At 42.9% G+C, this 26,030-nt stretch overlaps 1 protein-coding gene across 2 annotated transcripts; it reads right to left on the reverse strand.

Moving 5' to 3' along the window:
- Window positions 1-6: 6 nt before the first annotated feature.
- Window positions 7-25,131, reverse strand: LOC111272480 (poly [ADP-ribose] polymerase tankyrase). Of its 2 annotated transcripts, XM_086973299.1 has the most exons (35): window positions 23,989-25,131; window positions 22,496-23,843; window positions 19,726-20,212; window positions 19,388-19,494; window positions 18,101-18,151; window positions 17,814-17,905; window positions 17,495-17,659; window positions 16,610-17,336; window positions 16,228-16,356; window positions 15,676-16,059; window positions 15,366-15,452; window positions 14,533-15,119; window positions 13,549-14,105; window positions 13,235-13,417; window positions 12,847-12,983; window positions 12,223-12,485; window positions 10,940-11,810; window positions 10,441-10,716; window positions 9,649-10,065; window positions 9,391-9,480; window positions 8,514-9,010; window positions 8,117-8,302; window positions 7,667-7,822; window positions 7,124-7,300; window positions 6,528-6,876; window positions 5,857-6,017; window positions 5,577-5,665; window positions 5,099-5,382; window positions 4,423-4,815; window positions 3,854-4,228; window positions 3,473-3,671; window positions 3,021-3,157; window positions 2,498-2,676; window positions 2,146-2,212; window positions 7-1,760 (listed from the first exon to the last, which is right to left on the reverse strand). In XM_086973299.1, exons 2-35 carry the CDS (start codon window positions 22,583-22,585, stop codon window positions 1,482-1,484), a joined length of 9,228 nt encoding a protein of 3,075 aa, XP_086829425.1. In that variant the 5' UTR covers window positions 22,586-23,843; window positions 23,989-25,131; the 3' UTR covers window positions 7-1,481. The 2 variants fall into 2 exon arrangements, with proteins under 2 accessions (XP_086829425.1, XP_022709697.1); XM_022853962.2 differs by having other exon boundaries at window positions 22,496-25,131.
- Window positions 25,132-26,030: the final 899 nt, after the last annotated feature.

Below are 26,030 nucleotides of genomic sequence, written 5' to 3' on the forward strand. Positions count from 1 at the left end.
GTTGATACACTTTTCATATATGTACCTTTTTTACCATTGTATAATATATCAATGCTCTGAATATGTATATATATATATATACTTGTATAGATGTATGTTTGTATATCTTCTGTATATATATACACACACACACACGCATTCCACTCTTAATCAGGAGAAGCTGCAATACCAAGCTATGTTTTTCACAATTTTGTCGTGGCAATCGCACTATTGGCTTAAGTTCTTTGAACACTTTCCTCATTTGTATTACGTCACTTCACTTCCAAGTTTTACACATGTAAGAGGTTACCCATAGTTAACTCATATTCGCAATAGGACAGATAAATGATTTAAAAATAAACGTCCAGAAATGCTAAATGCGACCTACTTTCTTGACAGACGCAAAAAACAAAACACATGTTGCGCGCATAAATGTGCGTTTCTTTTTGTCAAAAACCCAGCGGGGAGTTTAATAGAGACTAGGAAAATTGTCTCTATGTGTGCTACTAGTCTTCTAATAGGGCTAATGGCTATTATTTCTCCTTTTGTTAATGAACTGATGATATAACATCAATTTTTAGTCCTTCACTAACTATATCACTCTATCCAATGTGTATGTAGATGACGTTTATAAAATTTGTGGTCAATTATATCCACACAGAAGTCATAAAATGTGGCGAACTATGTGCTCAGGTAAATTAATCCTAATGGAGGCTCCTTGACGGTGACAGATTGATACTACTCAAGCAGGTATGCTTGATCTGTGTCGAAGGCAGAACTAACTGGGTACTAAAATCGGCGGTATTACAATATTCGTAGGAAAACAGTAGAACTTAACGAATGTACAAAGTTGACACCATTAGTTTTTTGCCTCTTCGAGCGAAACATTACTGTACCGAACCTTCGGTAGCTTTAACGACCGTATACGCTGATGGATAACTTGTAGGTTTCTTTTGCCCACGATTCAGTAATGCTTTCAGCTTTTAAGACTGGGGGGCCATTATTAGGATTGCGATTATAGCGCCCTCTCTCGGCTTGTATTGTAGTACAAACCTGCAGAGAATTCAGGAGCAGTTCTGTCTGTCGCCTCATCACTGGCATGAGATTCCAAAGAATCTACAAATATTTTTAGATCTCGGCTCATGCTAACCATGCTAACTACCCTTGATTGGACGACTATTAGTGCAGCACTAGATTAAACATCCCTTCGATTTAGGTTCATTTACAACTTAAATTATACTTCTCTACCCTGCCTGTATGGGCAATCCGTACTTCGAAGAAGAGGTACTTTGTAGGTTTTGACGAATGATTGCTTTCTTGTGCTGTTCATTAATGTCAGCGATTGTTTTGACGTTGATGATTGATATCCAAACGGATTCTTACAAGTTGCTATACACCCTATGTTCATAGCCGCCAGCTGTGGGGTTCATTGTTGCTGTTGCGGTCAATTTACATCGACTGGTAGGCTACCGATTTCGCTTACGGCTAGGACTATTTGCTGCTTAATGATATTCGACAAGATATCTCATGCAAACCTGTTGCGGTTTATATACCACAAATTCGTTAACCTCGCGGGCTAGGTGAGCCGAATTCGAGTGACAACCAGCACTTGTGGGCGCAACCTGAGTAAGTGTGGTTTCACCCAAAGGTACAGTCCAACTCTGCCACGATATGTGGGCTCGGGGGTCAGGGGTCCATCGACCAGGCAACCGAGCACTATGGCTCCCCGAGGGTCCGCGACCTCCACCGGACGGTAGTTCGACGCATTCTCCCAATGCCACCTGTAACGGGAAAAAAGATGTCTTGCATTGCGGAATTATTTGCGTTTGAATGCAATCGTTTATACTTTTTTGTTGTTGTTTGTACGCTTTGAGTATAACTACTAGCATTGAACATTGGATAATAAAATTCAGGCTCGAAAAGAAGAGTCTTCAATGCGTAGTGTCTATATTTGTGGATTATCACAGCAAAGTATAGATGATGGCCTAACTACAGACTCTAAGACAACTAACTTAAACTCTAATTAACTCAACAGACGGATCTTAACAAAGCAAGCAAGAAAGCGAATTCCGCAAGAATCTGCATAACGTCCATTCATCTAAAGAAATGTTAAGATATGCGGCACAGTTTAAATCCTTAATTATCAACAATTGTCACCGAGTGTACCTGGCAAAGAAGGGCAAAGCGCGCGCCGCCTGGATTGGACTCGGCAAAAGCAAGACCCTGTCCAAACCTGAAAATACAACAGATAAGAAGCCTCAGATACTATCTTGCACACGCGATAATTTTGGTTCGAAACCAACCGTAGACAGACCTTTCTGTCAGAAATAACGAGCCATCTAAAGCAATGTTTATCTAGTGCAGGACTAGACGAGACATTTACTGATTTTTGATAACCCTTTGGCAGTCATGCAAAATTTATGCTTTTAGCTGTACATAACGATTGAAGCTATGCTTTCTGATTAAACAACCTCTAGTGAATGTATTATCATAGGAAAGCTCCTTTCACAATAATTACCTGTCGTAGAATGTAATTCCGCGAGAGTGTTGTGGCCACTCCCTCCAAGCGCCTGTGAGGGGGGTAGCTTGCAATCCCCTATAAAGTGCTGCCAAAAGGCCTCCTGCACCCACCGGTTTCCACAACAGCCAATGGTTGCGGACTCCAGACGGAAGACCACTGGCACTTTCGCTTACAATCTGCGGAACAAACAGGAAAAATGTTACCGAAATGAAAAATTGAAGATTTTGTTTCTTATATATTATATATTATTTATTATAATGTTATTGCAATAGTTTATCGTCGACGATTGTTTGCAAGTTTGAATATATATTAAATATGTATGATTTAGTGAAAGTATTTAGAAGTCCCTATTTAATGATAATAATTAGCAAGAATTCAAAACTGACGGCTGAAATCACAGTTTGATTTTAAAACAACAATGTTCACTTTTATTTATATATATATATATATATATATATATATATATATATATATATATATGAGAGAGAGGGAGAGAGATCTGAAAAACATATACACTAGCCTGTTTTTCTTCCTCTGCTCGTGAAACGCGATAGACACCAGTCACCGTGAACGGCCCCCGTATAAATGCGGCCGACGATGGCCCAAACGAGGGAGGCGGAGAGGATTTCGACGAATCTCCGGAGGGTCGCCAACGAACTAATTTATCAATAAAAAAAAGAACAAATTAAGGAAGACAAATAAGACAAAATGCAAATCATGTATTCGAAGAAATACGAAGACATGGATGACGCCTCATCGTGAATTATGCGTCACACAAATACAGCTTGTAAAGGAAATTCACCCTATGAAATTGGAAAGAATCCTTTACTTTGCTGAGGTTACAGATTCGAGAAAAATATAAATATCACTATATAACACAACGAATACACTATGTGGTCTGACCTAAAAATGTGAGAACGAACGATGCCTAATATTTAAGATGGTACATAGCCTGATATGGTATGTACTAACTGAGTGAGTTGTGGATATATTGTAAAATTGTTTGCGTTTCAGTTGAATCAACTTGAAGTTGTTGAAGACGGCATTGTGTGGCTTTGTATACATATTCGAGTGGATGAACCTCAGCCACTGCAAATACGGCGCCCCGCAACATTTGCCGAGAGAGCTGCAGATCGAGGAGAACCTGCACACGGGCGATTTGTTCATCAATCTGCAAGTTCAGATACATATTATTATATAACAAATAATGATATAGTGGAAGCTCCTGTTGAATGCGAATAATTAGCAAGAATTTAATATTGGCACTGCTGAAAGCAGTTTCGTTTGATTTTAAAGCAAAAATGTCCTGTTTTTTAAAACGCAGTAAAACCAACGGATCCATTGATTGTTTACCTGTTCTTCGGTCCAAAGAGGTTCAAGCTGTTCAGGCGAAGCTCTTGTCCAATTAGCCAAAGCAACAGCTCCACCGCAGCTAGTGCTCTTTCGTCGGCTTCCATTTCTTCCACTAGTCCCACTTCGGTGCTGGCTCGGCGTTGGAGGTGGCAAGAGGGCATGTAGCTGATGACTTCTTTCAGCCAAACGGAGCAGAAGTTCTGCTAAATGTTGGCCATTGGTAGCTCCGACCCCATCCTTTTCAACTGCGGCATTTTCAGCTGTGGCTTCAAGCTGCCGTCTCTCAGCGGCGAGCTGGCGCATTTCTTCTAGCAAGGACAGCGCTTCCTTGAGTCCGTCCTCAGAGCAAGGTACTCCCGGTGCCATTTCACAGCCCTGATATTGCCGATCACAAAATGGGTGCAGATAACAGGAGCAAAAATACTTAATTCATTCTGTTTTTAAGACATATTTTTTCAGCTGCTTTGAAGTTATATTGGTTTCTGATACAAAACAGTTATATTTTGTAATTTCCTATATATGTATACAAAGGTTTAATAAACGCTTATTAGGTCAATAATACTTCATACTTTAATGATGCTTTTGAGTAGGGCCTGAAGAGGTGTGGCAAGCTTGCTCGGTAGAGCTTTGGTGACTGCATCGAGAATGCCGGTTCTTCCGTCAATGTCAAGACGATCGCCCCCTTCTCGAAACTCCTGTTTATTGTCGCCGGACTCTCGGCTTCGCAGTAAGACCGGACGGAATTTACCGGGTATTGGACGAAGTGTATGGGCTTCTTCAAAGTTTGCGCCGGTACGCTCACGGAAACGACGACAAAATTCACGGGCTGCATCAACTCGGCTACCGCCCATTGGCGTCACCTGCGCCACACCAGAATCGCCCACGCGACCTGACCTCTCGATTAAAGTAAAGCGTGTACAATCCAGCGAGGCTGCCACTTGCAATTTACAGAAGGAGTACACCTGGACAACAAGTAAACACACAATAATAAACAACGCAGCGAGTTACGAAATATTGTTGTGTGACTCCAGACAAATGTTTTGATCGTTCCTATTGATGACTGATGTCATGGTCTTGTGGTAATTACTAGTAAATCAACCCACGTGTATACATGTTGTTCAAATGCTAAGAAAGGCGTTTATCATTAACAAAAAGATATTATTTAAGAGAAAATTGTTGCGAGATATTTTTGGGACTGATGACGGTTGGACAAAAAGTAATATTGACCAGAGCACCAAAACCTACCAAAGGGTGAGAGTCGAGTTTTGTTAAAAGTACATCATAGGCTGGTTGTAGTTGACCCGGAGTTGCCGAGTCTCTCATCACTTCCCATTCGTGAGGGTCTAATGGCGCCAGCGGATCCACTCTGCCCGTGCTGTCTAGGCCACCTAGGCCCCCCACTCCATTAGCTCCTAGCTGTTCCAGGCCGTTGGCACGTATTCTCTGTGACTTCGCATCTTTTCGGAAATCCCGAACTGGTAATGAATCCAATAATCCGTCATCGGCAATTGCAGCTGGCTCGCGAAACACTTTTATAGATGAAGAGATGGCGCATATGGTTAGATTCCCCCAAAACACCAATATACCTACGGCAGAAATGCTTCTATAGTTCTGCTGATAAACTGCAGCTGGCATAAACCAAACGTTTTTTTCATTTCTGTTGTCAACCACAAATGAATCTTGCCACAATTTCTAAAATTCACTAAAACGTTCCCGTACTTACTTATTTTAGTTGGGGGCTCTGTAACCTTGCCGTTACTTCCTAGAAGTTCTTGAAGAACGACGGTTATGCTCTCGACGCCTCGCCCCGCACTGAAATCCAGGCAACAAGTAGACACACTCTTCATGTACTCGTCATGATTTTTCATGATGGAACCTCCAGTAAAAGACGAGCCATCAAGAACACCTTCACGATGTTGTCTAGCTACCATATTCCTAACAGATTTTCACCGACGCATTATATGAACGTATCATCAACAACTGTTTGTGGAAACGTTTATTACCTGAGATGAAGAGGGAACGTCTTTTGGGTGTTTTGAGTGTCGACGGGAGCTCCCAGAGGTGCTCCAACGTGTGCAAGTAATCGGACCATATCTGTGCACACATACGTCACATCGGGAAGAGGAGCTACCGCATGATGTATAACCGTCCACCCGAAAAAGTCCTATATTGGAAGAAAAACAATGGCTTATAAATACTACGTGTAGTAGAGCAAATTTGCGTGAACATAATGACGCATTCTAGATAAGACTCAAAATTAGTCTTAACTCCTTCATATATAACATCGAACTGCGTCCTATAGTAAAGGGTTCGAATCCATCTAAAAAACATTCCATCATACTATATCGTATTTATCTCGGTTTAGCATGGACAACATATCTGAATAAACACAGACCTAACTTATTTGCCTTCAGCAGATATACAAGTATCGGACTTTAATGGATTAAAGTCTCAAAAGATCCTTTTAAAAGTCCTCTAAAGACGCTCGGTGCTTCAGTTGGATAACCACAGTCACTATACTAAAGGTTTCGAACAACCAATAGCTCCTCGTCTTCGAATGCCTTTAGCTATTAGTTATAAATCAAGCACTGATGTTACTTTCTTTTCGTCAATTTTTTTCATGCTCAGCAGATATAGCTTGCACACGAGCCCAGCGACGTTGCGAGCTGCTTACCTGGTGAGCAAGGTTAATTTGTGACGTCATCACAAAACCTTCACCTTCAGTTCCTGCTAAAGAAGAGGGTTTTTTGGTCAGTTTCTGGTCATCGTGGTCTTCGGTTGATTCTGTTTTTTTTTCTTGTTTAATTGCTGTCATTTCTGTGCGCTGTTGAATTTTCACGTTGTTCGAATCCGAAAAAGTCTGAGGGTTTTTAGTGGCCACGAGGTGTTGGCCTTTCAAGCCCTCATCGATGCTTTTGTAGTTTAGAAGAAGTTTAGCCATTGCGATATCGTTCAGTTTAATGGCATACATTAATGGCGTGCGCTTTTGGCCGTCATTGAAGTTAGGATCGGCCCCCCCTTCTCTGCGATACAAAGACAACGAGGAGCACAAGCAGTCAAAAAAGCAAACACCATAACGGTCAGTTGCGTTTAGGTAGCGATTGCTTAGGCAGATGGTACATACTGAATATCAAAATAGATCACAAATAATATTTCTTTGAACGTTAACCATTGGAATATTAGATCTAAATGACTATTCAAGTAGCAGGCTGTATGTTTCCGTATTTGCTACCACTGGAATTTAAAATAGGATCAATCAAATTGGCCTACCTGAGAAGAAATCCAGCAGTGGCGTAGTTCTTTTTACAAACAGCAAGTATTAAAGGTGAGATGCGGCACGCCATAGGATTTTCTACATGCAGGAGACTTTCTGATACACAGACTGTACCGGGAAACTCGAGATTACGTATTGGGTATCGGCTAAGCACATCGATTTTCGCTCCGGCTCTTCATTGAAACGTGAAATTGAGACGACTTTTTCAGATAGAAGTTATCATGACTACAGCTAATTAGGTCACGATTTTAACCCATGCCTCTCACAAACGAGCAGTAGTGATTATACAAATATTCTCTTTATCGCATAGATGCTATATACTCCAAAATACAACCTAAGAGGAAATCCTTTGTAAAATTCTTTAGTGAAGATCATGACACCATTTCCAAAGACGATACTAGCTAACTCGTTATAATATAGTGAATACCAATTCAAAGAGAGATTCTCTTCATATTCTAGCTCTATCACTCATTAGTTACATTAGTTATCTTCATACTGATTAGTTAGTTATAAATTGTATCTCAGATATCATTTTTAACCTGATTAGTCTAAGAGCTAATTGAGCCATTTCGGGGGGGAGTGGCTGTCGTTCAAGGTTCCAGAAGATTGCTGATAGCGGTGTTCGAATTGAGAGATCAGCAGAAAGGTCTGCAACTGCCTGAATGCCCATTTTCGCCACGAGGAACTCCGCCAGCCTACCGCAGATATAAAAAAAAAACCAAATTACACGTTTAAGCTAAGAACAAACTACGCGGTTCAGTTAAAGCCTTCTATTATTCTAGCGCAACACCAATATACTCAAAACCTATGTCTATTTCTAAGTGAAGTAATAGGTAATAAGCAGGTAATAAATTGCTCCTGTATCCTGTAAAGGTTCCTGTATTGTTAAAACAATATGTGAATAATTATTCTCTCACCCAATTGCTTAACTTCTCGAGCAATCTGTGCGCAGTCTAAAGTTCGTTACGGCTTTTTGTTGTTAAACGCACCTGTGATTCCAGTTAATATTTGCATAGGTGAGCGCAGTACAGCCATGCTCGTCAGTTTGCTGTAGAATCACGTCACGATCGAGTAGCGCTTGGGCCAGCTGAAGTTGACCTTCGCCATAGGGTTGTTGGGCCAATAGATGCAAAACAGTCTGCTTCTGGGACGTCAGCGTCCACCCGTGTTTCACTCTAGACAATGAAATGACGCAATGACGAAACAAGTTACTTAGCAGTTGAAATCATTGATTGAGTGTATTTAAAAAATCTAATTCTAATCTTATTCAAATGTAAAATATATACTTTGCGATGTATGAAATTGTACAAAAAAGACAAAAAAAATTGACTCTTTTATTCGCCTAGAGGTAGGAAAATAGGAAATCTATTAGGCTCCAACACTTACCTTCCCAATAATTTAAGGGCTCGTGGATAATCTTGAGCTCGAACAGCGGCGTCAACAGCCAGCGTCATTGGATGACTTTTATGTTCCAACTGTTCAATAAGAATTCCTGAAATCAACGACCCCCACACAACTTCGAGAGAATCTTCCCCAGAACTACCGCTTCCTGCCGAAGTTGACAATGACACAGAAGTCGCAGGATTGGTTGCAGAATTTGCAATCACTGCTGCAGCACTGGCGTTATCCACTTCGTATCTGGCCTTAATAGGAGCAAGACCTGTACCCCGATCTTCTCCATTTTGTCCATTGGTCCTCGTCGCAGTGCATTTATTGTTTGCATCCCCTGCTGTTCTCACTTTGGAATCGCGAAAACTTTTGGCTATCTCAAATACACATTGCAACAACGATTTTCTCTGGGGCAACACCTTCTTTGGGCAAACGTACCGCCAAACTAATCTCTCAGCTGATGGAGAGCAGGTCTGATTAGGCTCAAGAAGGATCTGCAAGATTCGATAAAAAAACGTTGATACATTGTCTGAACATCAGTTACAGAGATAATACATGTTCTAGGGCAGACCTACATAGGCACTCGGACACCTTACGAGGCTGGATAAGAAAGTAGATGTATGGGAAGCGCCGCTTTTGTTTGGTAACGAGTAGGCAGCCGCCTTTTGCTAAAATATCGTTACACGCAGATTCCCTTTTTACGAAAGGAACAACTTTGCAAATAGGGTTAATACGTCCGTTATCCTTTCTGTGTCTCTGATTGTTTGGACGGTGCAAATTAAATAATAAATAGGTATGTTAGTACAGGGCATTTACCTAAGTAATATTCAACTTTATCGGACATCCGACATCGTATCGATATGTAAATTCGTACCTCGTCAGAGTACCAGTGGCCCTTTTCAATTAGGGCTAAAGTCGCTCCCGCATGACGTCGTAGTACTGCCAAGCCTGGTGCGCTATTTCCCTAAAAAAAATAATTGATTGAAAAAGTTGATTATTGTAACAATGTGTGTTCCTGACTTCGCGCTAGAAGGTAAACAATTCATTTTATATCACTTTGTTCTTCTTGTTTACTTGATTGCAATCACTGACCAGACTACGAGCAATGACAATAATGATAAAGCTCAGTCACCTGCTTGTTGCGGAGTTCGATATTGGCATTTCGTAGTAGCAAAAATCGGCAACAAAGGGCAGCACCCGCCTGGGCAGCGTAATGTAATGCGGTGGCGTTTTCCGGCGCATCTGTGGCATCGATGTGACGTGAAGTCTTTGATGGCACGAGTAAACGGCAAAGCTCAATAGGATCTTTGCGACCAGCTGGACCCAAAAAAAGGTAATGTAGCGGTAATCTCCTCTCCATATCTAGAACATCAATAGCAGCGCCAGCGTTCACAAGTGCTGTTTCAATTCGCGAGTCTCCTGTAGTATTACTGGCTGCCGCTAAATGTAATGGCGTCTGCTTCAAAACGTTAGTCGCCAGGGCAGCCAGTCCACAGCGTAATAGGGTATCAACTGTCCGGCAGAGATCATCCGGGTCCCAGTGACGTTTCTGAAATTTTTCAGGTGGTAATTAAAAGTCATTGTTTGAAGAACTGTATGTGTGTAGCCGAGATGAAAAATGAAATGTCGGGCTAGTAGCTCAATCCAACAACGGACCAATTATTCGATAACGACATAATTCAAACAGTCACATATTGAAGTGCTTCACAACTTCCTGCTCTGGAGAACTCTTTGAGCACTTGCTAAGGCGTGATTACAATCAAGTAATTGCGATAGCATGATAGGGGCTTATGAACAGGTGTAATACTTTAGAAGCCAAAAAGGGCGCATCGCTTATGACAAAACGCGTGCCTAGTAGTACATGGCTTGACGATGATACATTCACTATTTATTATCAATTTTTGCATCATACCTAACGTGTTACCTGCACAACGTAATGTAGAGCGCAGTCGCCTGATACGGGATGGATTGCTGTCAAATCTCGTGTTTTCTGCTCGGCAATCTTCCTGATTAGTTCTCCTTGAAACGCTTTATCTTGCACTTGGCCAGGTAGACAGCAGAATAGCAAAAGGGGCAACGCAGATTGTGAACCCTCATCTGCTGTTTGCTGAACGACACACGGGGGCATCATAAGGTCAGTGCGAGCTCCGTGCGCCACGAGGAGGAGTGCGGCTCGGGTCTTTCCTTGCAAGACCGCCTCCTATAATTCGCGGAAACAACATCTTGATTACATTTATTTACGTATGATGGTTGGTTGTGGTAATTGTATGTTTTTTTTTGTTTATTTATTTAACACTTTAATTTTACGAAAAAACTGAACTCTTGAAACCTGAATGCCGTAACCTAATTACACCACATAATAACAAGTACGCAGGCAACATTGCGATAACATCACGCATATACAGACATAGAAACAAACAAACCTGTAGCGGTGTCAATCCCTGTTGGCGATGTTCGATGTTAGCATGAAGTGATGGAACTGACTTTGAGGACTCGAGAATTGTTTGCAGCGGCTGAGGTGATCGGCATCGAACGGCGGCGTGCAACACTGGACCCGTCGCTTCCATACCGAGATGACAGAGCAACCACCGCAAGAAATGGCAAGCGTTGAAAACTCGAAGTGCGGCTTCGGGTTCATCGTCCCCGCCGCAATCCTCAATCGCTGCATCAATGGTCGTGACCGCAACGCATAGCAAGTTGACGCCCTTCTGAGCTGCGAGGGTCTGCGCAAGCGTCCGAAGTTCCCCAATGTCCTCGTCTTCGAGGCCTACTAACAGCTCGGTGCTGATATCGAACGTTGCACAGTGCATCGCTATCCTTCGAAGGGCGCACTCGTTTTTGAGGGCAGCTTTGAGCATTGCGGGTGCCGAGCGACCAAGTCGAGCTGCGATTTCCAAACATCCATAGCTAAGCGCCAAGGATACGGGTGTCTCACCTTCGGTATTCGTCGCTGCTACTGCTTTCTTTGCTAAATCCAGATCGGAATTGAGTATCAGATCCATAACCTGAGACAAACATAGGCGGTGCTCCCTCACAACCGATTCTGTACGGTTGACCTGTTGAGTTATAACGCGACGTTGCATAAGGACGAGTAAATGAAGAAGGTTGTTGTTATTAGCTTTATCCAGTGGTTTAGTCGTGAGCGATGGGATAGATCGAAGCAGCATCTCGAATCGATCTACCATCGTCGGTTCGAGTAAGTCTGGTAGAGTGACGCAGGCACTTAATAGACGTTCGGCCAAACCACCCCCACCTCCCAGCCCACGAGCAAAGCAACCTAAGTCCAGCATGTACCTAGAAGAGAAAATGAGAGGTCGTAGATCGTAGTAATTAGCAAGCACGAAGATGTACGAGATTGAACAATACAAGGATTGCCATCTTACCCTGTGAAGCTACAAGTATATAATACATGGAGAAGGTGTAAAACATCCGAACGTATCAGTAAGAATTTAATACTCCGGAAGCAGCGAAGACCACCTAGGGGTTCTTTGACAGCTTTAGAGTGCTCGGTCTAGATGTGTTGAAGTATTAGGGAAATGTATGCAATAAAAATGAAAGAAAAAAAATACGAGAGAGAAATTAACGTCCTCAAACAATCAAAGCCTATCATCGAACCATCACGTGACTTTCACCTCACTTCGCGTTATACGATTGGTGCCAACCGCCATAGCAAACTACTGTTATACTCATGGGTAGGCTAAATTACCTGACAATACCGATGTGCCCTTTTCGAAAGGCCACCTCTAACGAACACATCTTGGCGTCGTTCACTTGGGCCGGACTTAGGTTGGCCAGCTCAACCAGTAGTTTGACAACATGAAGATGCCCATAAGCCGCTGCGTAATGCAGCGCCGAATTGCCACTGCCGTCTGTCAAGGCTGCGTTGGCCCCTCTTCGCAGCAGGAAGCACGCAGCAGCGCTGTGTCCGTTCATAGCCGCATGTACGAGAGCTGATCGCCCCCGTTTATCCTGTTGTAATTAATAATATATAAGAAAAACAGTGGTGTATAGCTTTACATTGTGCAAACACAAACGATTTACACTTCGGATTCTTTTGATGTAGGCTTTTAGGCTAAAATTCGACAGACGTGGGTGTCCAAAGTATTCTCTAAGTATAAAACAATGTTGCCGAGACAGGGTAACAAAAACACTTTTGCCTATTAAACGTAATGCATTTGAGGTAAGAAAACTGAGCGCAGACAGATATTTTTTTGCGCTGGAAAACATTAGCCATCTGAAGTAATGCTTAATGACAGCACAAGATGCAAAACTTGAATATCAATGATAATAAGCGCGTAATATTGTAAACAAGAACATGAAAGGTGCAAACCTGAACATCGATACCGTCCGTTCTCTCAAGGACCGCCCTGAGCATTTCGAGCCTGTGTCCACGTTGGGCTGCCAGCATCAGCGGCGTTACTTTATCGGAGTGGGAGCCAAGAGGTTTGTTGGCATCCGCCCCGAACGCTATAACGAGAGCAGTTGCCATTTCAAATAGTTAATAGATTTGCTTCAAATTTCTTCGCTCGAAATTTGACAAATATCAAACTTACCTGTTTCAGTCTGGATTTCGCGTAATACCATTTATTTGTTCTGTTTTGTATTTTTAATGTCAGCGGAAGATAACATTATATCGTAACAAAGAAAAAAAACTACTCGGCCTTTTTTGCTGCAGAAATCAATATTGAACTTTGTAAATGGAAGAAACACTGTCATACTTAAAAGACGCTGTATACTGGCTATCTGTTCGGCTTCGATGGCTGCATGCAGGGCACTTTGGCCCCTTCGATTAGTGTCATCCAGATGTGAATGCGATGAACCTTCCCGCAGTCGGAGAGATATTAACAATTGCAGACACTCAACGCGTCCCAGCACGGCAGCCACGTGCAGAGGGCTGTTACCTGTAACCATCATATGGAACACAGGAGAGCTACTTCATAAACAACACTTTTTCACTGTCATTATTTTTCAAATGTACGTGTTCGTCTCGCTTATCGTCATAGCCAATCATACTATACGGCCGTGAACGTACCGTCATAATCCACCTCGGTGACATTCGCTCCTCGGCTGATAAGCCATTCTAACGATGCAGAGTTTCGTGCCGCCGCAGCATAATGAGCAGGCAGTCGACCTCGGGCATCCCGTTGTGCCATTGCTTCCCGAATTACTTTCTCAGCTGCTTTCGACCGTGGCCCGTACAATAAATCGCAGATGGCTACAAGACATGCTCGACCACCTGCCATTAACAGTTGGAACGCCGATGCGCCGTGCGGACCAAGAGGTGTCTCGAGGAGGTCACTCAGTCTCAAAGTATCAGAAACACTGCTGCCGTTAGTTGAGTAGTCGATCGATGTTTGACGGGCACCGTTGGGCACGGCGATTCCTAATAGTCGCCCGATCAAGGGTGATACTATCGTTGGCAAATTCGTCGGGGTTTCAGTGCTAGCTGATGGCAGCTGAAGGCGCGAGACAATAGCAACAGCTAATTCACTATTTCCGTTTTCCAGTGCCTCAAGGGCGTCGTTTTCGCAAAGCCCACCTGGCGATTCGTATAAAAGTAGTTCCTCCAAAACATCGACTGGCACGCCTCTATACATTGAAAAATGCAACCAATTAAAAAATGTTAATATGAATCGAATTCACAAATTAGGTACTAAATTGAAAAAATGAATAGTGAAATAAAGAACCCATGAATTCGCCTGTTGATTAAATGTATCTGGCATTTTTTAGATGTCCAAACAGAGTAATACGGTGATACTATGTAGATGCTGTGATATGGCTTTTCGAAGTTTTTTGGTCATACGAAAAAAAAAACAATTTACAGAAATCTGTACTCAAGGAACCAACCTTGTTTCTTAATTTACTGGAAAGACAGTCGGCAAAGACTACTATCTGCGGACAGACGCATTCTGCTTTAATACGAACGTTGCGCAGCCTTAAATGTTTTCAAACTTGTTTATAATTTGGCCGAAAAATTAACAAATTAGTATAATCACACACAATAAGCTACAATTACCTCTGTAAAGCAAGTTGTTTTGCATGGGCGATAGCCTGTGCCCGAATAAGTCGAGGAACTTCGGTATCCTTAAGGAGAGCAGCATTTCCCTCACGTTTGCTTTCCTTTCGATCTTCTTTCGTGTTACCACCTTTGGTGTCCCCCTCTTTGTTCACTCGAAGAAGGTTCGTTTCACGTCTGAATGAGCAGATCGGCGACTTAACGGTCAATTCATGATCATCTTGTTTCGGTAGAAGTAATCGTAATGCGATAATGTCCCCCTTTAGTATGGCGTGATCTAAAGCTGTTCGTCGTACATGAGCACTTTGCCAAGCAAATGAATTGTGTACTTTTCCTAAATGAGCTACAAGTAGACTCTTTAACGTGACGTGGTCTCCCCGAAGGACTGCGCCGGCCAAGCGGGTAGAAGAATCAGCCGACGGTGATACCGGGCCTTGACAGTCCGTCGACCAAAGGCTTCCAAGAGCTTCGGCTTCTGCTGGCGTCAGGGATTCCGGCCCATCCCAGAGGGGGTCTTTGGTCATTTCAGGTATATTCGGATTTATTATATGCTGAGCTACTACGGCGCTAATATGACTGGCTGGGTCCTGTAAAATGTGATAGACATATTAAGAATATGAGTGGAGATGATGATCCTGATGACATGCACTACAATTTTAAACTTGGATAGGGAGACTTGAAGAAAACCTGAACAAAATAGATCAATATTATGATCTGCCGCTTGATTTAAACATAACTTACTGACGCACCCTCGCACTTAGTTGCGTGAAAGACAGCATATTGAGTGTATATTTAAGCAGAAATATACCCCAAATTAATAATGAAGCTTTTACCTTCGCCCGTTTGATCGTTAATCGAACTCCGCCTGCGCCAAGAGCACCCTCGCGACGTTCCCTTTTGCAACCGCTACCAGTAGATTCCTGAAGCAAAATATTAAAACAAGGACATCTGTGCCAACATGTGACCTACATTTGAAAATAATACTTAACGTCGCAGTGAAAAGTATAAATTGCTCTGATTTCATTCTATCTATCAAATATAAAAAAAAAAGATTCTGTTGCGTTAAGCTATTTTAGTTAAAAACCTTAAAAACCTAAAAAACGATAAAGATATATCCTAATTAAAGGAGATTGTATGATGAACCTTATCTCGGTGACTTTTTCTCTTGCGACCTTCGTGTTTGTGTTGAGTTTCCGCCTTGGCATCAACGGTTCCATCGGAGACCTCAGTCTCCTGTTGTCCTGCTACACCGGTATCTGGGACATTGTTGTTGTTAGTCCTATTCAATGGGGGGCCATCTTTTGAAGCTACAGTGTTAGTTGCCGGCAACCTTCTTGGTCGTCCTTCCGCCTCTTGGGGTTTGGTGTCTCCAGTTTCATTGTCGGTGTCTTCAGACGAACCGAGCTTTCCTTGTAGCTTCTGTTGCTGACGCTCGAGTCTCAAGGCTTCGCTTAGGAGGTCCTGGGCTCGCCGTCGCTCCTCGTCACTCAGAGAAAGTCGACCTCGGCCTCTGCGAGTCATTTCCACCTAACAACGAACGACAACCACCAAAGTAAACGATGAGTATATGCTTACAGTTAAAATTTAGCTAGGTTTGGTAGATGTACCGATTTTCTAATAGAAAAACCGAGGCAAAACGGTTAGGAATAAAATGAGATTATGTTATATATATCGTGATATGCGTCATTAACTAACCTTAGTTAAAATCGTGGCTTTCTGGATGGTGTCCGAATAGTCGAGCACGTACACATTTGGATTGCCCGCTTCAGCGTTCAGCCACTGAATCTTGATATTTTCTGATGTTACATAGATATTTGATTGAGCCTATAATAAAAATGTCACTTAAATTATTTGTTGGTATTCTTGCAGCTTGCAACGAGAATCATGCAGATTCAGCTAGTCGCGTAAAGGTAGTCGTAAACAAAGACGATGCGTTTTAAAACAAATCCTACAAACTTTTGTAGCTATAAATCTAATAACGTTAAATCTATTCTATTTGATATGTCGCATTTGAAAATGAGTTGGCATCAAGACAAGTCATTCCATACCATCTAAAAGTATGACACCAGTTACGTACCTTGCACAGATAGAAGCCACAAAAATCGTTACGCACAGCTAGGAAATCTCCTTTTCTAAAAACCATACCAGGTTCAAGGGGGCGTTCCCGTTCTTTGGCTTGCTTTGTCGCTGCTGCCGCAGACATTTCAATGTAACTTGTTAAAAGTTCGTCTTCAAAAGTGTCATCGAAGTCTGATTCACTGGTCGGACCCGCACCGCCCCAACCGCCAAAATGGGTTCGCTGAGTTCGTTTTCCAGGTTTACGACCACGCTTCTTTCCTGCTGCAGCCTGCGTAGTGCTTCCATGCCCCTTAACTGCTCCTTCAGCTTTAGACACTTTTGGTAGGGAAGCCTTGCCATCAGGGGTCTTCTCTTCACGGGCGACAGGTGCTGCCGGGGAAGTCTTTGTACTTTTCGGGGTAGCCTTTAGTGCCGCTTTGTCGGGGGAAGCCGACTTCGATGGTCTACCCGCAGCCCTGGACTGTTTTGTCTGGTTGGCTATAGGCTTGATCTCAGTAGCGACCTTAGTCAATGGTGTGATTTTACTCTCTGAGTTTGGAGCCTTTCTTCTTGCTGTTGGTCTGGCATTAGCTAAAGGTGCTGATTCGTCATCCGTACTTGATTCATTGGCCTTAATTAGACTCACGTCCAGACCAAGTTCACTGGTTGTACTTGGATCCTTGAGGTCGGGGAGAAGTTCACCTTTCTCGACCCGAATAGCTCTTTCAAGAATATTCAGTGCTCGTCTGTAATAGCAATTACGGCCACAGAATAATGTTGCTTAACCCTTAATGAAGGGACCACCGAAATGTGCATAAACTAACAACAAAACGTAATTAAATTAACCTTCATATATCGCCATGTGTAGAAAATAGATCTGCAGTTTTATTATTATTATTTTTACCTGCGCTCGTTATCAAGCAGCTGCATGCAAGCTCCCGCCTTTCGCATTTGGACGTTGGTCAGGATGGTTTCCCTTTCGATGGTGTCAGGAAAGTCTAGTCGATATAAGCTCGTCGACTTTTGACTCTCATTGTTTAGCCAGAAGATCCGTATTCGCTTGGATGACCTAAGATAAGAACAACAGATACAATACTAGGACTGTAAAACACATCTCTATTCATCACAAACTCATGGCAGATTGTCTGAAAAGTTACAAAACGCTAAGACCCTAAGCGTCTTCCAGCCAAACGTTATTATTTAAACATGACACAAACTCATACCTGTAAACGTTCTGGAGAGCTTTGCACAGGAAGAAGTCCTCAGGGGAATCGCTGCGCACGGCTAAATACTCGCCTTTGTCATACAATACCACCTACAAATAAATTGTCGTAGGCATTTGAAAATTTAAAATCCCGTTCTGTGGTCGCTGCGGCTAATCCAGAGCAATCTGACCAAGTATAGGCGTAAAAGTTTTATTTTCTAGATAGAGTAGTAGCTTGAAAGTAGTTTTACGCATGGTACTATCCCGTTAGTTCACCGGAATCTTTTTGAGCAGGGTCTTACTTACCTTGTCTTCCATCGCTGTCTGTTGCTTCTCCCGTGCGCTTACAGCCACCACCTGTTCAAATACGCACAGAAAGAGCTGTTGTATTACAAACGCGTGCAAAATACGTCTGCCACTCCAACTTCCAATTATGTAATAAATGTCTCAAAGATGAACACAACATATATATCCAAGCAAATAACAACCTCCCCGCTTACTACGTATTTTGTGCGAACTAAAAGAAGATATCTCAACTGCATCCTATAATGCGCTAGTAAGAGTTCAAATTGACTACGATTTCCATCTGGTCTCGATCTGTTTACACCGGAAAGCACAACCTGAGCATTTTGGTACTAAAAAAAAACCATATATTTACCAACATCTATATGTGACTAAGAACAATTTCTAGACTTGATCTGAAACCTAGCGTTCATGCCATTTTAGCTAATTAGACCCTTCGCGTTCGTTTCGTCTGCGTTCAATGCATAAACGACAAAGACCTGCTGATTCACTAGAATATGCTATACTTCATTACAGATAGAACCTTAGCTAAAAGATTTCTGACTGCCCATATAATATGCTTTTCCTCGAGTTATTTCTTTGCTAATTCCGATTACCTGCTTTTATTGATGGGAGCTTTTTCTAATACATAAATTAATGTTCAAGGATTCGTATGGTCACTGCCAGACAAGTGCTGTTTTTTTTGTTTGTTATCCGAATGCAAGAAATTTACTTCCATAATTCCGCCCAAGTCCAAAAAAAGAAATATATGACGATATACTCTAAAATATATTATGTGAGTTAATTGTGTGAACGGGCACATTTTTTTTTCGTTTCATACAAGTCACGTATACCTCGATTACTGTATCTATAGTCTATTATTATTAAACCGGTAAAAAAATGTTTTCTTTTTGGTCTTTGGAGGTTTTTACATTTGAGAACATTGTCCTCATTCTTCGAGAACATGTACTACCTACATATATTGTGTTCGTACCCGCATCGCGTAGCCATTGTCACACGTCTTCTGTGGTAATGATAACAAAGTACGTTTCTCGTTACTGATGGAAGCTGCATCTGGTGTTTTTAACATACAAACGTACCATAAGTCCTTGGAATAATTTTTTACGGATAGAAATAGATTTTCTTATACATGACTATTTCAGTGCAAGCTGAACTTGGCCTACTAAATCAGACATACATTTGTGAATGAAAGCTCACTTCAACCTTAAAAACAAGCTAGAAGTTAAAAAAACGGCCTAACATACATCCCAATGACTTTTGTTTTCTGTAACTGAACCGAAAAAAAAGTACCTGCTGAATTTGGTCCACCATGGCGCTCTGAAAAGGTTGCGTTGTTGTGCGCGTTCTTTTGCCTAACGTCGGTCCACCGTCTTCCACAGGCGGATTTACTGGCGTGTCTAAAATATTCGAAAATAGGCTTGTGAACACAATATAATATAAGTAGACCCATAGCTTCATATATGAATGTATTCCTGGCCAGTGTCACCTGCAATTTTAACCCTTTAAAACCTCTTTTCAGTGTTAATTCGTACAAAAATAACTTCGGTTGTCAACAGCGTTCACCGATACAGTTAGTAAACAAACTTAGTATCTACAGGCTAATGATATTAGTGGCCTGGGCGTCCCACCTGAGGTGATCTTCGATTTGCGTCCACGTTTGGAGACTGCTACCTCGGCCGCTGTCTGGCCATTCGGCTGGGGTGCATTTGCCGCTGTTGCAGGGGCAGGTGTTGTCCCTGGTGTCACCACTGATGAATTTTGTGAAAATAACACCTGTTCTTTTTGACTACCTCGTTTGGTGTTGCCATTTTCTCCGCCAGTATCTTTGCTGTCCTGGGCAAGGCTCACAGAGCTATGACTCGCTACGACACTATTGCAGTTGTTAAGAGCTGCTTTGCCCATTTCTCTGCCGAAAGCCTTCTCTTTACTGCCCGCGTCTCCACCAGTTGGTCCAGTTCTAGACAAACTGCCGGTGCTGTTATTTGTTTTGGAGGTGATAGCTATAGACAAGGATGTCGCCGTTGTTGTAGCAGTTGTCCCGTTATTGAGTTTTTTCACGCTGCTGCCGCTAGTGGACGAGAGAAAAGCCTCAATTTGGCTGTTATGCTGCTGCGTCTGGGGAAGGAAGCAAAGGGCCACCAAAAATGTCAAAATTCGCATATTGTGTGTAGTTAAACTTTATTACGTGTTGGTACAATTAGAATAGAAGGTAGCGTAGTAATTCAGTTGCTGTCTGACAATTAGGCGCTATTCGTTTTGTACTAAACTACTTTTAGTGTGCTCCAAAAATCGGCAACCTTTCGAAGAATATTTTTGTAAACAATAAAGATGCACCAACTATATATTAGGGAATTTTATCCAGGCATAATGTCAGTTATAGTATAACAACTAAAAACACTAAAGATGCATCATTGTACCTGCACAAACAAATCAACCAGTTGAGGTTCAAATAATGCTAATATATATATTGTATAGCAACAATGGCTGTAATAAGGAGGGAAAAAGTTCTATAAGACATGAAGGGTATGTGTGTCATAATAATAAATACCAGCTCTACTTTTTTTCATCAACGTATAGAGACACACACAGCGCGTTCATTAACATTTTTGTCATGATGGAAGGCCCTTATCACACGAGTGTTCTAAAGTCCGAGATAATGACGTAATTGATTTGTGACGCAGACGGAGATTCGAAGTTCCTATAGAAACACATATATATATATATGTGTCAAATGGTTTTTCAAACGATCACGAGTCTTGACCGCACTGTACATAGTACGCTAAAGACTCATGATCGTTTTTTGATCTTACGTAATGCATATATGAAAAAATGGTTACCAAAGGTACTTCAAAGGAGCGTTTTGGTTTCATTAAAGTTACACCTAAATTCCTGCCACGGTGCATATTACTACTTGCATGGCCTTTTTCAGCACATTGTTGTTGATAAACAGCCATGATATGATAGGAGAGGGCACAATCGAAATGATTAGAATAAATTGAATTCGTGAATGACGTGTTCATTGAAGACCTGCGCAATCAGGAATAGATTTCAGGCCAAATACTCGTTGTCACAGAGAGCCAACGTTGGTCTCCTAACTCACCCATTAGCGATATGTTAATGGATATTCATTTCTAGAGAATAACTGCGTAGAATAATTTATAATAAATATGTTGCTAATTACTTCCGTGTCAAGTGGTAAACGTGCTGTTTTGACCGTACCTAGAACGAATGCTTGAACTACAAACGGTTCGTGTATGGTATCGGCGTAGACATTACTGCAGTTATCGAATCTGTAACAGTTCCCTTAAAGCTTTTAGCTCGGAGCTAATTTTGTGCCTTGGAACCTGGACCAACAAAGGCGAATAAACCTGAGCCCCGCAGATGTCACTCTATTTTCCTCATACCCCCGTTGCATCCGTCTCTATCGCAAATGAAAATCGGCAGGTGCATTTTCAAATGTGGTTGCACGGCTGCTGTTGGTCAATGCCTGCAGCACAGCATTTCGTAGACTGCGTGGAGCCCAAGCAGAAAGGTGATGCTGGCCTGGAAACCTTTCAGCAATCAGGGCGAATGCCCCCTCTGTGCCAGCCTCGCTGCTATTCTAGGCCCGTATATCTGCGACTGCTACTGCATTACGCAGAATGTAAACATGAGAGTCTTAAAATCTAGCCGATGATCTTTGCCATCGCGGGCAATGGGCTCGCTTTTTTGGGCATTGCGTGCCGGCATTTAATAATCCAATCCATAAAGCAATAATTAGTATTGCTTATTTAGCCTATATAGTGTCTTAGATAACGTTACTAATGTGCATATATTTATACTGCTTCATATCTTAAATATAAGGGATTACATCTATCGAAAAACGGGAGCTGAGTCAAGGAGTTTCGAAAAATGGTTTTCCGGGTATGTAGCAGAAAATATTGGGCCGGAAACGATAACTTTTTTTTTGGCATAATTAATATCTCATATCATCATCAAAAGATGTCAACAGATACCGATGTCCTAAAAAGTGTGCAAACGATTCAACACCCTTCAATAGGTTATATATATATCTGCATACATTGCTGCATAAGACACACGTCTGAATATATAGGATCTTTCTATTAATCTAAAGTTCTGTGAACGTGGGAACAAAGCGACAGCTCCGGCGCGATAAAAAAAAATTAATGGCGCCTTTCTGGTGGAGAAAACACGAAGGCATTCCTGCAGGCTCTGAAAACAGTGACAATATCAACTCAGAAAGCATGCTCTGCCAAAATCATTAAACTCAGAACTAAACACACTTAATAAAAGCGCATCGATTTCTAGCCCTTCATTCCATCCTAGGTTGGATAATAATCGGGTGTACTGCACTTAACAACAGTCCAATGTAATAAATCAACGCAACAAATAACCTACCTGCTGTTTGGTGCCCATTACACTGATACCGGCACTCACAGCTGTGCCTGACTGTTGACTGACAATACTATTGCCGCTGGTAGTCTCCATGGTAGTCAGAGTGGCTAGTTCTCGGAGCCGTAATTATTTGTTAGGACGGCCTCTGTACCTCGATGTATGGCTAGATGTATGTATCCACCCCTAGTTCACGCATATAGCGCCACGGGTCGATGGATAGCGAGAAGCACGCCACGCCACAGATTTAGCTGGCAGACAGCGGCTTTCGAGCATCATATAGAGATGTTCTCATTGGCTTCACGAAGCACGCATATTTACTCTAGCGGAATAACAGAAGTGTTGGGCATTGCTTTTCGAGTTGAGATTCGACTTAGACAACGACAATAAGCCGCTGACTTTAAACGCAAGCGGCTGACCTTTTCTGTAGAGGTCCGCAGTAAAACACAGACACAAAAGTGTGATGGATACGATGATGATGATGATTTTTAGAGAGAATCAATGTGCGGTTGTGTAGAACTCGGCTTTTTCTGCATTGGGCCCTTTCTTCGGCGGGACGCTTTTGTTTTTGGCATAACTACACGCTGCGATCTATCGCTCTGCTCTGCTCGCCAGCTGCCGGATTTAAATCCCCCTCATATTTTTAAAAGCTGTGTGATTGATTGGTTGATCGGAGATGGGGTTGTTCGCTGACCCGAATTCGGATGCTCGATGCAAGCTTGTTAGTAATTCTGAGGAGCGAGTTTGTATCATAAAACATGTTGACTAATGTTGCTAAACCCGGTCCTGGTCTAACACCGCACAGAGAACAGTAGAGATTGACAGTCCTCACTACTCGACATGGCCGGAGTTGCGTTTGCGGTCAACATCGCTGCAATTATCATTGCTCACACCGACGTTTTATTTAGTTAGCGAGGTACACCTTTTGGCTTTATCTGAATTGCCAAAGGGCATAGGAATAATCGTTAGGGCCGCTGGAACCACGCGTCGAAGTTGACACCTTATTCACATAAATGCCACTCTGGTACAATCCACTTTTTTTTTTATTTCTCTGATACCTCCACGTAGCTAATTCATGTACAGTGCTTCGATCTGTTTCCAGCGATCGAACATTATGACTAGCTACGATTAGAAGTATTGCCGATTTCTCCGAGACTTCGATGCCTGAGCGCCGCAGCCGCTAGCAACCCACCGTGCGTATTTACAATCCAACGTATCAGACCGTTCGGGTCGTTACGTTTGCTAGCGTTTCGTTCATGTGCCGCTCATTAGCTTGTTGTCTCCGATGCAAAAGCCGAGTTGACTCACGCAGTTCCCGCTGCAGGCTCAAGGGGTCCTCTGTTGCCGGCGCTAGCTTTAATAGAATAGTGTCGTTGTTATTATTGATGATGTTGTCGTTATGCTCTGGCAGGTGGCGGCCAAAACTCAGATATAAAAAACACCAACAAGATGCCGGGCAAATCAGGCAGACAAAACGCAAAAATCTCAATTAAACTTACAGCGACGGAAAGAGGGGTGTCGGGCTCTGCAGTGTGGCGTCTATGCGGTACGCGTGTGCGACAACTACAGTTGACCAGCCGCCTTCTTCTATTATATAAGAGGATATAGTATTATATAATAGCAATTAGAGGAGTTCCTTTGTATGTCTGCAGAGTCTGATTACGGAGTGTCGGCTACATAAGTGTCTGACTAGAGAAGCGACCCCAGCGGCGACGATGAGGATTCCCCGTCCAGATCGACACTTACACAGACCGTACACACACAAACACGCAAAGCAACGCTATTTCCAAAAATTACTCTCGCACAAAAGATTACAAATCTATTGCCGTCATAACAACGTGCACCGGCAGTCTCAAGTTTGTCTGTTTTCCCGTTTTTAGTTTCCGTTGCTTGACGGCGTTTTACTGTCAGTCCTCATCGAACAGTCCGTTGCTTCGGAGCAGCTGTTTGTTCGAGAGCTTTTTCCTCCCGCACAGCCGTGGGCGCTCACGGTGGCAGCAACTACTCACATTTAGTCGTTGTATCAGTATAACGGTAGTATTACTTCATTGCGCAGCAGCTGCCGTACGATGATAACCCTACAGCTGGTTCGTGTGCCTTCCAGCCACTATTTCAACAGCAGCACTGTCGTTCGCCGAACCTGGAGCACACATCGGTTCAGCGGTCGTAGCCGGTGTTAGCAGTGGTACCAGCTTACGACTCGCTTCCGAGGTGCACTCCTTATCACCACCTACCCGCTGAGGCAAGCTTGTTTGCTTGGCTGGGACCGCTTGTCCTGCTCACTCAGTTGTTGTCTTCAGGCTGCATAACACAGCGCCGCTCGCACACGGCACACCGCACCAGCAAAACCCAAATCGTGTATATCCGTACGCGTGATTCTGCCCCAAAGTCGATGTCTATCTCTAGTTGAAGCTGTTGTGCGTGATGCTGCGGCCGCTCTCTCTTCGTTTATATCGGTCCATGTATCGATACGGCTTGGTTGCCAGCAATGGTCGACACAGCACGACGACAAAGGGGTCTCCACTGGTCTCGTCGCACTGCTCGGTCCAATTGGGCTCTGGATGTCTGCCGCCAGCCCGAATCCAGCTCTCAAAAGGTGCTCCAACAACCGCCGCCGCCGTTGTTGGTACCGCCGCAGCAGCGATTGTTGGTGTTGACTGTTGTCGATAGTGACAAGCGGAGCCAAGCCGACCGACAGAGAGCCGCCGCCGTTGCCGCTGCTGCTGTTTAGGCTACAGCTGCGGCTGCCTGCCTGTTCGCTTGCTGGTAGCAGCCGCTGTCGCGCTCCTACGCTGCCGCTACGACTCATCGGAGGTGAGACCAGCTCCCGATAGACGCTCGAGCACGAGGTGGCCGGAGTGGCGTTTGTAACGTTGATAGCCTTCCGAAAAGCAGCAGCAGCAGCAGCAGCAGCAGCAGTAGTAACATTTGAATTCGATGGCGCGAAAAGAAGCGCGGAAAAATGTTCTCCAATATATGTAGACACACAGATAAATAGATATAGATGCTGCCCACCGTAGTCAACAAGTCGCTTTGGCAGGTCGTCGTCTGCTGTATCAATGTTACATTATAAAAATGAGCGCTGATTTGAAATGGTTTGATGTTTGATTGGCGACGTCGTGTGATAGCAGATCGAAGTGTGCAAAGACGGAGCGAATTAAGAGGGTCACCTTTCGGCTGAGAGAGCTCTTGAAAGAGAAGGGGCTAAATTTTTTTTATGAAGCTATGGAGTTCAGTGGGCACACAGACAAATGGCCTATGCATAGATACCATTATTTGTTATGGTTATTATCATTAGCTACGTTTCGGAGCTGCGAATCAAAATAGTCAAAGGAAAATAGAGCCTAATGCAAAGAAAAAGTGGAATACGACTTTGCCAACAATGTGACGAATGAACGCCATGCGTTTCCATATGCGACGACTGGAAGTTTATTAAGAAAATTGGCTTGAAGTAATTTCTTAAGTCGGAAGGGTTTCTAAAGTCGGCTTAAATCAAATCTTGAATTGTGATCAAGTGTCATGTTTATTTAAGCCAACAATT

The sequence above is a fragment of the Varroa jacobsoni genome, unplaced genomic scaffold, assembly GCF_002532875.2.
Source record: "Varroa jacobsoni isolate VJ856 unplaced genomic scaffold, vjacob_1.0 contig02366, whole genome shotgun sequence".
In the NCBI taxonomy this organism is placed as follows: Eukaryota; Metazoa; Arthropoda; class Arachnida; order Mesostigmata; family Varroidae; genus Varroa; species Varroa jacobsoni.

Coding starts and splice junctions, on each gene's coding strand:
- LOC111272480 (XM_086973299.1), bottom strand. CDS start 22,585: ATGGAGACTACCAGCGGCAATAGTATTGTCAGTCAACAGTCAGGCACA. Junction 16,357..16,609: donor GTGGCTTCTATCTGTGCAAG/GTACGTAACTGG, acceptor TTTTTATTATAG/GCTCAATCAAATATCTATGT. Junction 14,106..14,532: donor AAACAACTTGCTTTACAGAG/GTAATTGTAGCT, acceptor TTCAATGTATAG/AGGCGTGCCAGTCGATGTTT.